The sequence below is a fragment of the Puma concolor genome, chromosome B4 (genome assembly GCF_028749965.1).
Source record: "Puma concolor isolate L17-30 chromosome B4, mPumCon1.1.hap2, whole genome shotgun sequence".
Lineage (NCBI taxonomy): Eukaryota > Metazoa > Chordata > Mammalia > Carnivora > Felidae > Puma > Puma concolor.
In genome coordinates, this window is record NC_141673.1 from 132,151,358 (window position 1) to 132,163,699 (window position 12,342).

The following is a 12,342-nucleotide window of genomic DNA, read 5'->3' on the forward strand; positions in this document are numbered from 1 at the left end:
AATTAGTTTCCATGCAACACCCAGTGCTCATCCCAAAAATGCCCTCTTCAATGCCCATCACCTACCCTCCCCTCCCTCCCACCCCCCATCAACCCTCAGTTTGTTCTCAGTTTTTAAGAGTCTCTTATGCTTTGGCTCTGTCCCACTCTAACCTCTTTTTTTTTCTTTTTTTTCCTTCCCCTCCCCCATGGGTTTCTGTTCAGTTTCTCAGGATCCACATAAGAGTGAAAATATATGGTATCTGTCTTTCTCTGTATGCCTTATTTCACTTAGTATAACCCTCTCCAGTTCCATCCACATTGTTACAAAGGGCCATATTTCATTCTTTCTCATTGCCACATGGTACTCCATTGTATATATAAACCACAATTTCGTTATCCATTCATCAGTTGATGGACATTTAGGCCTTTTCCACATTTTGGCTATTGTTGAGAGTGCTGCTATAAACATTGGGGTACGAGTGCCCCTATGCATCAGCACTCCTGTATCCCTTGGGTAAATTCCTAGCAGTGCTACTGCTGGGTCATAGGATAGGTCTATTTTTAATTTTTTGAGGAAACTCCACACTGTTTTCCAGAGTGGCTGCACCAGTTTGCATTCCCACCAACAGTGCAAGAGGGTTCCCATTTCTCCACATCCTCGCTAGCATCTATAGTCTCCTGATTTGTTCATTTTGGCCACTCTGACTGGTGTGAGGTGACATCTGAGTGTGGTTTTGATTTGTATTTCCCTGATGAGGAGTGACGTTGAGCATCTTTTCATGTGCCTGTTGGCCATCTGGATGTCTTCTTTAGAGAAGTGTCTATTCATGTGTTCTGCCCATTTCTTCACTGGATTATTTGTTTTTTGAGTGTGGAGTTTGGTGAGCTCTTGGATACTAGCCCTTTTGGACTCTCTTTTCTACTGCAATAGTATACTACTGATTAAAAGCTGTCCTGACCATTGTAACCCGTGTGGGGCATTATTTATCTTTGAACACACACACACACACACACACACACACACACACGGCAATTTAGGCTGGGGATGCACAGGTCTCTGCTCTAATTGGGGTCATCTGGGATAGCTCCAAGGCTGGGGATTTGAATAATCAGAAGGCTCTCTCACAAGTCCAGCATTTGCAGCTGGCTGTGTGCTAAGACCTCAGCTGAAGCTGTCAGTTCCAGTATTTCCACAGTCCTTCACATTGCCTGGGCTTCCTCACAACATGGCCACTGGGTGCCAAGGGGGACCTTGTTAGTGACGCAACATCACTTTCAGTGTATCATATTCATAGAGGCACCCACAAAGTCCTGCTCAATCTCAAGAGAGGTGGAAGTTTGACTCTACCTCTAGGTGTGGTTGTGGCAAGGTTCTGGAAGGGCAGATGGAGCAAAATACTGCTCTAGCCACTTTGGGAAAATCCAGTTTGCCCTAGTTATAACCTCACATCCTATGACGTAATTCTTACCTCACTCTACTTTGTATTAATCATTTTCATACTTGTCTAATCTTCCCTATTATCCATAAACTGCTAGATGGCATCATCTACAGTGACTTGCAAATGGTTGACTTACATACAGTTTTGACCCTAGATTATGAGGTAGTTTCATGAATATAATTTCCTTTCAGTAAAGATGTGTGAAATTGAAAGTCTAATTGACAGAAGGAAAGTTGTTTGCACTTCTCTTTACTTTCTATTTCTGCTACAACTCCATCTTTCAAGTAAGAGCCTGGAATAAACTTTGACACCCTAGATCACTGCTGTGAATTACCCTTTCAACATCCCTCAGTCTTTCTGCTACTACGTGCTACTCAGGACTTTTTCTTGTATAACCACAATATGCCACCTAATCTACAGCTGTCAGGAATCTCACTCTACCTTGACATCCCACACTGTCTTAGTACATCCAACAAGAACATTTCTCCCTACGTGTAAAATACTTTGTCTTCTCAAATAGATGGTTAGTCCAACTGAGGACAAATGGCAAACCATGTTCTCTCTTCTTCCTGTGTATTTCTAATGTCCAGAACAATGCCATATATGCAGATGTCCAATAAACTATTGAGGAAATACCATTCTACTCTTACAGGGTCATTTCTTATTTTTGTTCATTTGTAGCCTGTTCTCCATATGAATCAGAGAAGACACAGGGAAACAGCTCTAGAGTAACACACTTTTACTAAAAGTTTTCTAAAATTAACTGATTTTGCAAATGTCAATTGGGGAAATGACAGTGTGCTTTAGACTGTTTTATCAGATTTAAATACAACCATGACAATGAACTACAACTTCCATAGAGTAATTTAGGAGTTGTTTGTGTCATCATGGGTTATAAATATTGAGGATTTAAGCATGTTGTCCAAATGTCCTGAAATTATGATGGTTTTAGCCTGAAACTTATGAGAAGCTGAAGATGAAAACCAAATACCCAAGTAAATCCAAGAGAAATGGAGGTGAAGCTTTTGGAACCCCAGGATCTAAAAGTCTTGACTCTTATCTGTGACTTCCTTCCTGTATAACCCCTAATTTCTTTCAACTGTAGTTCCTCAGTTTTGTAGAAGGGATACGATTTCTATTGTCAGTCAAGGAATTTTTAAATAATAAAATTTCAGAGGTAATTACAGTCAGGCTAAAAGAGGTTATGCTTTAGAATATTTTCCTCATAGTATGCAGACAGAAAACTGAGCAAAATGGTTCTTTTTTTAAATGGTTTATTTATGTTTGAGAGACAGAGACAGAGCAAGTATGGAAGGGGCAGAGACAAAGGGAGACAGAAGATCTGAAGCCGGCTCCACACCGACAGCAGAGAGCTCAATGCAGGGTTCGAACTCACGAATCATGAGATCATGACCTGAGCTGAAGTCGGACGCTCAACCAACTGAGCCACTCAGGCGCCCCCCCCACCTCTTTTTTAATGTTTTATTTATTTTTGAGAGATAGAGAGAGCGAGTAGGGGAGGGGCAGAGAGAGAAGGAGACAGAGGAAAAATGGTTCTTAAGGAAGAAAAATTTATTTTACAATGAATACGTCACCTGAGACAAAATGAACATTTTTTTCATGGTTGTTAAAATTTCTATTCACTGAATACCCCATTTAAGTCTGCTCTTCATTGAACATGAACTTAATTAGCATAGATATAAACAGGACACAAATATCACATTATCGAATTTCTCTGAGAAATATAATAAAATATTTTTATTTTACTTTGTGATTATATTTTTATCCCATACTTTCTAATGAGACTATTTGATTTGGAATTCTTTAAATGGTCCCTTCCTACAAGGTGATTCAAGATGCTGACCCGTGTTGCAATCATGATTGAGAGTAAGAAGGTTAAGATACACGAGACATCTTCTTTTTCAGAAGACACATTTGATGGCTTGAGGTGGAGAAGTGTAATAAGATACCAGAGATGAAAAGTTAGAAATTTGGAGAAATCTAAACTGAACTTAAAAAAAAATGAAAAAAACAAACCAGTTTTCCATCTCATTATGTGCTTAAACTTTGAAATGTTTAGCCAAGAGATCTGAAAAACATGACAGTGCTTTTATGTTTTTCCAGTTCAGTATACCACATTGAAAACCATTCTCATTAAAGGGACCTTTGTAATTTTACCGATTTACATGCATGGCACAAAGTTACGTGATTTATAAGGCCTGACACAGGAAGGAAGCATTAAGGTGCGTAGGGATAAAACAAGGATGTGAGTTTTACAGAAATATTAAATCAATACACTAACGCATACGTTTAAGATGTGAATCATGAATCCACTCCTGTGGCCAGAATAACCTACACATCGATTCTGAAAGACATTACCAGCTGCCAGGAAAAGTGCCCCAGCATGTCCTCCATCACCTCTGAGAAAAACGTCATGGCACAGGAATGGTAGATGGCCGAGTCTCTGCAGCACCGAGCCACGTAAAGCTACACCATTTGCTGCCGTTTAGTTATGTGTCCACAAAGTTTCAGAAGTAACAGACTGGGTTCGTGATCTCTGTAAATCCCCAAGTACCTGGTGCTGGGAAGTCTCCAGCATCAAAGTTAAAAAGCTCCTTAAACACTGTGAATGAACATCACATCACGTTGTCATACCTTTCAGAAGTAAGACTGACTGACCAGGAGCTGAAATCCCCACATCAGATACCCAAAGTCAATTAAAAATATCAAGATAACAATTTAGGGGGGGAAAGATACTATGTAGCCCACAAATCAATTTCATTGTAGCTAAAACTCCTTAGTCATACTGTGCAAAAAGATTATACATCCAGAGACTTGTATTGAATGGGACCGATATATAAGGACAACGGGTGAAAACAACTATCCTGAAAAACACGAATCAGGACTAATATGGTTTTGCTGCAGCATTTGGTGAAACATTCTTCACAGTGGCTGCAAAGCAGCACTAGGTATTACGTCAAAAGAAAATACTGGTCGTCACAATGGCAGAATTAATGAAGTGACATGCATCAAGCAAACAAAGAAGTAATGTTGAGGTCATCTGGATGGAGCTGCAAATTCCAGCTAACAAACTTTTCCTAACAAACTTTTCCACCTAATGAACTAGTTAGCTAATGAGAAAGAGTGGCCTGAAAAAATCTGGTTCATTGAATTAGCTCTACAACTCAGAACCAAAACAAAACACTGCTGTACCTTTAAGGCTACAATGGACTGGTCAGATTCATGTATTCATGGATAATTCATGCCCTTGGCTATTCCACATACTCTGATTAAACTGCCCCCATGAATCCCAACATCTTAGAGGAACATAGGCTTTTCATGTTACCTAATGGAAGGGGAGAGTACAGAAGCAAGCCTTTCTTTTCACGGAAGTTTTCTTAAAGGAAGTAGTAGTGATTCGAAGGACACCATCAAGCAAAGGTCTTGGTGAGGACATCTTCATGCTGCTGCAGGTGAAGGGCGCCAATTCCTACAGCGGGTGCTGGCAAAGGGGGTCGGCTCACAAGACGGAGCTGTCATTGGAGCAGAAAAGAAATACAATGGCATTTGAACCTGAGGAGAGCCCTGCTTCCTTCTCCCAAGGCAGTCCATGCATTTCTCTTAGCTTGTTTAACCACAAATCACCTTTTGGGCAAAATAATGAGTTACCTAGAATAGACTGGAAGGAGATGTTTGTCACAACTAAAAACTAAATTCCAGGCACCATGAGGTGAGATGAATTCTTGAATTATGTCCTGTTCTTCAGTAATTATTAGTTGGTTTAACCTGCAGATTTTCCTAAATTAGAACTATCTATAGGTGAAAATGACTTGGGCCCAGCAAACTAGTAACAAATGTGTAAACTGAGTCCTGATCGAAGCAGAATAGGAAGATAAACAGAAGTACATTTGCTCTTCTCATTGTTCTTCCCTTCCTACAACATGATCAGGAAGAATTTGGCCTTTGATGGATGCCAGCTATGCAGATGAGCCTGGGACAAGTGTTACTGGGCACCTTTTCTCCCACATTGTAAAATAAACCCGCTCATCACCCTGCTCCCCAGGGCTGGATACTGAGCTTTTACTGTTTGAAGGATAATCATTTTTTTCTTACATGATACTAGCATGTACACATATGTGTCTTTCTTGATAAACATGCAACATTTTATTCTGAGAAAAGAGCCTAAAATTAGATTTTATGTTTTTGTTTATCTTTAAAACAACTGGAGGGGCGCTTGGGTGGCTCAGTTGGTTAAACACCCAACTTTGGCTCAGATCATGGGTTCACGGTTCATGGGTTCCAGCCCTGCATCAGGCTCACAGGGGACAAACGCATTTCTTGGTGCTCCAGGAGAAATAACACACATACACAAAACATTACAAGACAGAAAGCCATTACCTTGCAGGCCAGTTGCTTTTCAAACCTGGGAGAAACAAAGCACCATGGACCCATGTTCTGAGGCTCCTCCTGACTCCAAATAAAATCTATAACAGAAGAAAGTTCATTTCAGTATTCCACACACACACACACACACACTCTATACATATATATATGTATATATATATGTATATATACACACAGTTAATATACATACACTATGTATCTACACACACAGACACATCATATCCATTTTTATACACATATGTACATATATAGCGTGTATGTATGGATAGCTCTCCTCAAGTAAATATATGCCTTTCCAATATGGCATAGTGTTACTTGGCTTTTTTTTTTTTTTTTTTTTGACAAATGTGTAGTCATGTATCCAGCACCTCACTTGTGATACAGAAAAATTCTATCAATCCCCCAAATTCCCTCAACCTGGCCCTTTCAAGGCAACCCCTCCACCCACCCAACCTCTGGCAACCACTGATCTTTCCTCTCTCCCTATAGTTTATGCCTTTTCCAGAACATCAGATAAATGGAATCATAGTATGTAGCCTTTGGTTCTGGCTCCCTTGAACTGGCAAAATCCATTTGTGATTTTGCCTGTAGCCATAGGTCACGCTCTTATTCCTGAGCAGTAGGTATTGTAAGAATGTAACATGGATTATGTATCCATCCGCAGGTTGAAGGATGTGCTGGTAGCTTGGGGCAATTATGGATGAAGCTGCTATAGACATTTTTCTGTGAACATGTTTTCATTCCTCTTGGACAAATACCTCCAAGTGAACCGCTGGGCTGTACGGTAACTGTGTGTGTAACATTGTAAGGAACTGACACGTTTCCAGAGTGACTACACCAGTTTCCATTCCTTCCTGCAGTGAATGCAGGTTCCGGGTGCTTTGCTTCCTCATCAGCCTTGGATACAATTAATACTTATTGTTTTAATTTGAGCCATTCTAATAGGTGTGTAGTCGTATCTCATTTGGGTTTCACTTGCATCTCCCTTATCACTGATTATAGTTGTGCATCTTTTTTTTAATGGTTGTTTGCCCTCCCATTCTTTGGTTCAAATCTTTTGCACATTTTAAAAACTGGGATTATTTGTTTTTCTTACTATTGAGTTTTGGACACTCTCTGAACAATCTGGATAGTCCTTTGTCACATATGTATTTGCAAATACTTTCTCCCAGTCTGCGTCTCGTCTTTCCATTTGCTCTGCAACACCTTTCAGCAGTGCAAAAGCTTTTCGCTTTGATAAAGTCCAATTTTTCTGTTATCTGATACTCTTTTAGTGTTACATCTAAGAACTTTTTGCCTAACGGAAGGCCATGAAGGTTTTCTCCTAGAAGTTTTAGAGTTTTACGTTTTACATTTAGGTCTGTGATCTTGAGTTAATTTCTGTACCCAATGCATAGAGATGTCCAGTTATTCCAGTCCAATTATTGCAGCCAAAAAAAAAAGCCTTGCCTTTTACAGTTACATCAATTTATCCAAAGTAATAATATAGCAGAGATTACCTCCAGCCTCTCAAGAAATGACATGTCTTAAGTGAGAGAAGGGGAGACTGAAAGGGATACCAGAAAAGACAAAGAGACATTGGCTCTAGGAGTATTTTTTTTTTTCATATTTCTAGACTCCAAGGTTGTTTCCTAATGACTCTCTCTGCCCCCAAACCTCTTTTCACATGAGATAGCTGGAATAGGTTTCAGGTATCTGAATCCAGAAGAATCCCAACAAGACCAGTGCCATACCTTTAACATGTTTGTATTTGCTCATCTCTTGCTGTAACGAATCCACTGGGAAAGGACAGAGTTCTTCTAATCGGATGATGGCAAAGTCACCCTTCTTGGCCTCCAAGGATTCTCTTTGCTTCAGTAGGGCATAGAAATGTTTGCCACAGCAGAACACTAGACTTTTAACACTGTTGGGTAGAAAAGGGACAACGTGGTAGAGGAGAAATGTCTGAAAGAATTGTATCAGAAAAGGAGGAAACCACGCAGATGAAAATGCTTCATTACTGAAGGAGTGGGGGTCTCTGTAGCTGGGTTCAGTCTCACGCTGTGCCCTGGCAAGTCTTATCCAGCAATGTATGCCTCTTCCGCACATATTCTAACTCCTACCCCATGGATGCAAAGGACTTTCTTCTATCAGGATACTGGAGATTTGGGTCACTTTGGGCTCCTTAACATGAACTAGTTTTCCCACTAATTAAAATTCTACCGCAGAGTATGAGAACGGAGATACACATCAAATTACTTTTTGGGATCCACAGATGAATCACCAATGACCGGCTTGAATGTTGTTCCTGGTGCCATTTCGTGAAGACTTGATACGGCTGCCTAAGGAGAGGGAAAAAGGCCACAAATCTAGCAGCTGAAGGCAAGGAGCCAAAGATGCCTTACTTACAAGGGATCTTTACCAAGAAATAACAACAAATTTCCCTCCTAGCATTATATGTAAACATGTGTACTAATAAGCACAATATCTTTCCCAAAAATATCGATTCTGTTTATTTCAGAATAAAATTATTTGTTCAAAGTGACTTAAAATTGCCTATTGTCTGATGCCACAATAACATTTTAAGAATCAACATTTCAGTTCAATCACACTTGAATATCCATCAAAAGTATGCTTTAATTTCTTGGAATTGGAGGGGGCAGTTCATGGAATCTGTGAATGAAAACAGCTCAGCCAGGGCAATGATTTCTGTCTTTAGGATTTTAACCATAATTTATAAGTGAAACCTAATGAGTCACAGAACAAACCAGGAACAATACACAAATATTTCTGTGATGAAAAGAAATGGTATTAAGGAGTTCAATTTAAATAAGTACTTGTTGCAAAGAACTCAGAATAGACCATTAATGAGGGTAAGGTTGGGGAGTGGATTCCATTTCCTCATCTAGTTCATTTCCCTATAGTCTAGTCCCAACTGGGAAGGTGACACTTTGACTGGGCCACTGATAGGCAGCCTCGCTGACACAAGACACTGTGATGTAACCTAAAAAAATAATATTAGCGAAGAGAATAAAATAAAAATGAATATATATTATAAAATAAAATGTATTATATTTATATATTACATGAGTTATAAATAGATACATTATATATAAATATATATTCTTTATTTATTCTTGTTGCTCAATAATGCACAATAGAATCAATCTTTTTCCATCCTGAACCAGAGCCCTTGGTCAGCTCACACTTCCTATGGTGGGAATCAAAAGGGGCTGGAGGGGCACCTGGCTGGCTTAGTCAGTAGAGCATGTGACTCTTGATCTCTGTTCAAGCCCCGCATTGGGTAAAAAGCTCACTAAGAAAAAAAAAAGGAGCTGGAGTTGAGAGCTGGGTGGGAAATTGGGGTAGAATTTAGGTACCACTTGACAGGCAAACTCCATAGAGCCCCGAGTCGTGTTTGTCACATGGTAAGTCATCTCCAAATGGGCCATGGAAACAAAGAGCGGACTTCTATTCTGCTAGATCACTTGTACCTATTGGTACAGTAGCTAATTTTCAGGAAGAAATCAGACTTCAATAACGGTGGTACTCACTTTCAATTACTAAAAGGACTTACATGTTTAAGGAAGATAGTTAACTACTTAATAAGAGTATATTTTGCTTGCAAATCTGTAGGAAAGCTATTGATATTTTAAAGGCTCCAGAGCAAGGCCTCACTTATTTCGTAAGTTATAGATTAGACATGGGGAGAGGAGTGGACAACAACTAGGGCCAAAATTAAATCTAACTCTCAGTTACAAACAGCAAAAGAAATTCTCAATAAAATTTCCGATAGTTCATTCAATACTTAGTAACATACATATATTGTATTTAATATGATTATACTCTTTTAGAGCAATAATTGAGGGAGCAGGTGACAATCTTGCAAGTACAATGAAAGTTGGGTGAAGAATCCCATGTGTACATATTTCTTAGAAATAAATTAATGTGTATTATGACTTGGCCCCTTTCACGTTGCCATTTCAAAATATCTGTGTTAGGGGCTCCTGGTTGGCTTAGTCAGTTAAGTGTCTGACTTCGGCTCAGGTCACGATCTCACGGTTAGCGAATTTGAGCCCCTGCGTCGGGTTCTGTGCTGACAACTCAGAGCCTGGACCCTGCCGCAGATTTTGGGTCTCCCTCTCTCTCTGCCCCTCCCTGCCTTTGCTCTGTCTCTCTCTCTTTCTATCTCCAAAATGAATAAACATTAAAAAATTTTTGTAATTAAAAAAATTAAAATTAAAAGATGTTTCTAAAAATTTGTTTTAATGTTTATTTTTGAGAGCCAGAGTGAGACAGTGCGAGCAGGAGAGGGGCAGAGAGAGAGGGAGACAGAATCTGAGGAAGGCTCCAGGCTCTGAGCTGTCAGCACAGAGCCCAACACGGGGTTCGAATTCATGATCTGTGAGATCATGACCTGAGCCAAAGTTGGACACTTAACCGACTGAGCCACCCAGGCGCCCCTAGATGTTTCTGTTTAAATACAATGAGACACAAAGGGAGGTTGGGGGGGGGGGTGTGGGGTTAAATAGGTGATGGGGATTAAGGAACGCACTTGTCATGATGAGCACCAGGTGATGTATGTGGAAGTGCTGAATCACTATGTTGTACACCTGAAACTAAAGTAACACTGTATGTTAACTAACTGGAATCAAAATTTTAACAAGGCCAAGACGTTTTAAATAAATAACATTAGATACAGAAAATAGAGGCAAATGCATATAAAAACGACAGAAGGAGAAAGGCTTCCTAACCAGTTGTTTCTACTTACAGGGAACCTGAGTAACATCTTCGGAGAAGCAACAATGAGGGGTTTTCGGAAATTCCGGACCATCTGTCTCCTGAGCAAGTGGAAATACTGTGCAGGAGTAGTTGGGTGTACCACGAACATGTTCACTGTGTCTCCATCCACCCCCTCTTCTACACTGTCACACATCTGGGAGAGAAATGAAAGAAACAAGCAAATGTTCCGATCATCTAATTCAATCATAAGGACACAGCTGTCCTAAGGGAAACCCATCTGTATACTCATGACTCCCAAACGATGTCTTCCGCATACTCGTCCTATATTTCTTCCCAAAACTGTAGTTTTGTATTTCACATGTAGTCTTTAACTAATCTTCAGTTTATTTATTTCTGTAATCTACTTTTTATAAAATCATTTTTCTGTATTATTACCTATCAACATAACTATCCATCTATCTACTGTTCTACAGTAGACTAAACTGTCATCTAGCTATACATTTATCTGCACATATGCTAAAACAATTAATGATATTCATGCACTTAGGGTAATGTGTACAGATTACACATCTGTGACCTGTACGTGGACACACGTCTCCGTTTACCCTGAAATGCATCAGCAGATAATACAGATTTATAGATAGAAGAATGATAGATGAGTAAATGTGATAAAAACAAGTACAGTATAATAAAATATTAGTGGTAGAATCTAAGGGATTGGCATATGAATGTTCACTGTAAAATTTTGTAACTTTTCTGTATGTTTGAAAATTTTCTTAATACTAGGAAGTCATATGCATAAAAAGACATAGGTAATGATCCTTACCAAATATTAACTGTGGTTATTTCTACATGATTATTGAAACATTTTCTAATGATCATGAATCACTTTATAAAAAATACTATAGTTACTCAAAAATAATTTTTTAGGTAAAAATACAGGCTAGGCCACACTCTGAAGAATCTGATCTGGTGTTGGTCCCTGGATCTCTATTTAAAAAAAGCTCTGTAGATGATTTTCATTATCAGCATGGTTTAGAAACCACTGATCTTTTCCATACAAGAACCACTTTTTTGCCATCAAACCACGACACTAATATACCCAAGGCATCATGTTGATAAAGAATACTGGCAGTGCATTAAACCCGTTTCATTCAGATACTACAAGGCCTTACAGTTTAAGGTACATATTAAGTATTCACAGGAGGTAGGTCTCTTTCAAAGCACCTAGGAAGCAGGGAGCGGACATACCTGCAAGAAACGCTCTATGCGACAAGAGGAGTGGTCGGGTCCAGCCCCGTCATACCCATGGGGAAGCAGGATAACAATGCCACTCTGAAGGAGCCACTTGGCCTCCCCTGGGAAAGCACGTGACAGGGAGTGAGAACTCTCCAAAGCAGGAACAGAACCGTCTGATGTGACGTGAGTAGTGACACAAACGTTACTTTGCCGTATAATCCCCTAGAGTCGTTTTCCATTCTGTGTGCTTTCCAGCAGTGTTACGCGCTTAGGAGGACAATGTCCATCTTACCGGCTGAAACCCTATATGACACACTCACTGAACGGGCTGTGGCAGATGAGAGACAAATCACGAGGTGAATGTACCGGTTTCAAGGACAGCATGGGCCGCTCTGCTTCCTTTGCAGACACAACTCCTACTGAGCACTGGTGGCTCTTGTCTTCCCCCCACAGCACCAATTACAGCACAGCCCACTGTCCTCAGGCTGCAAGTGTGGACACTTCTGGATAGTCTCTGGACATGTCAAAGTCCAGTCTCCTCAAGGCACTTTTCTTCC

At 39.9% G+C, this 12,342-nt stretch overlaps 1 protein-coding gene across 3 annotated transcripts in view; it reads right to left on the reverse strand.

The window, feature by feature from the left end:
• Positions 1-2,677: 2,677 nt before the first annotated feature.
• Positions 2,678-12,342, reverse strand: part of DHTKD1 (dehydrogenase E1 and transketolase domain containing 1) — a 51,830-nt gene continuing 42,165 nt past the window's right edge. For all 3 annotated transcript variants that reach the window (XM_086714952.1, XM_086714951.1, XM_086714953.1), the window contains 6 exons: positions 11,798-11,904; positions 10,575-10,739; positions 8,063-8,145; positions 7,558-7,727; positions 5,819-5,904; positions 2,678-4,953 (listed from right to left, as the gene is read on the reverse strand). In XM_086714952.1, the coding sequence (XP_086571078.1) occupies positions 4,852-4,953; positions 5,819-5,904; positions 7,558-7,727; positions 8,063-8,145; positions 10,575-10,739; positions 11,798-11,904 (713 nt within the window). In that variant the 3' untranslated portion in view covers positions 2,678-4,851. The remainder of the gene's footprint in view (positions 4,954-5,818; positions 5,905-7,557; positions 7,728-8,062; positions 8,146-10,574; positions 10,740-11,797; positions 11,905-12,342) is intronic.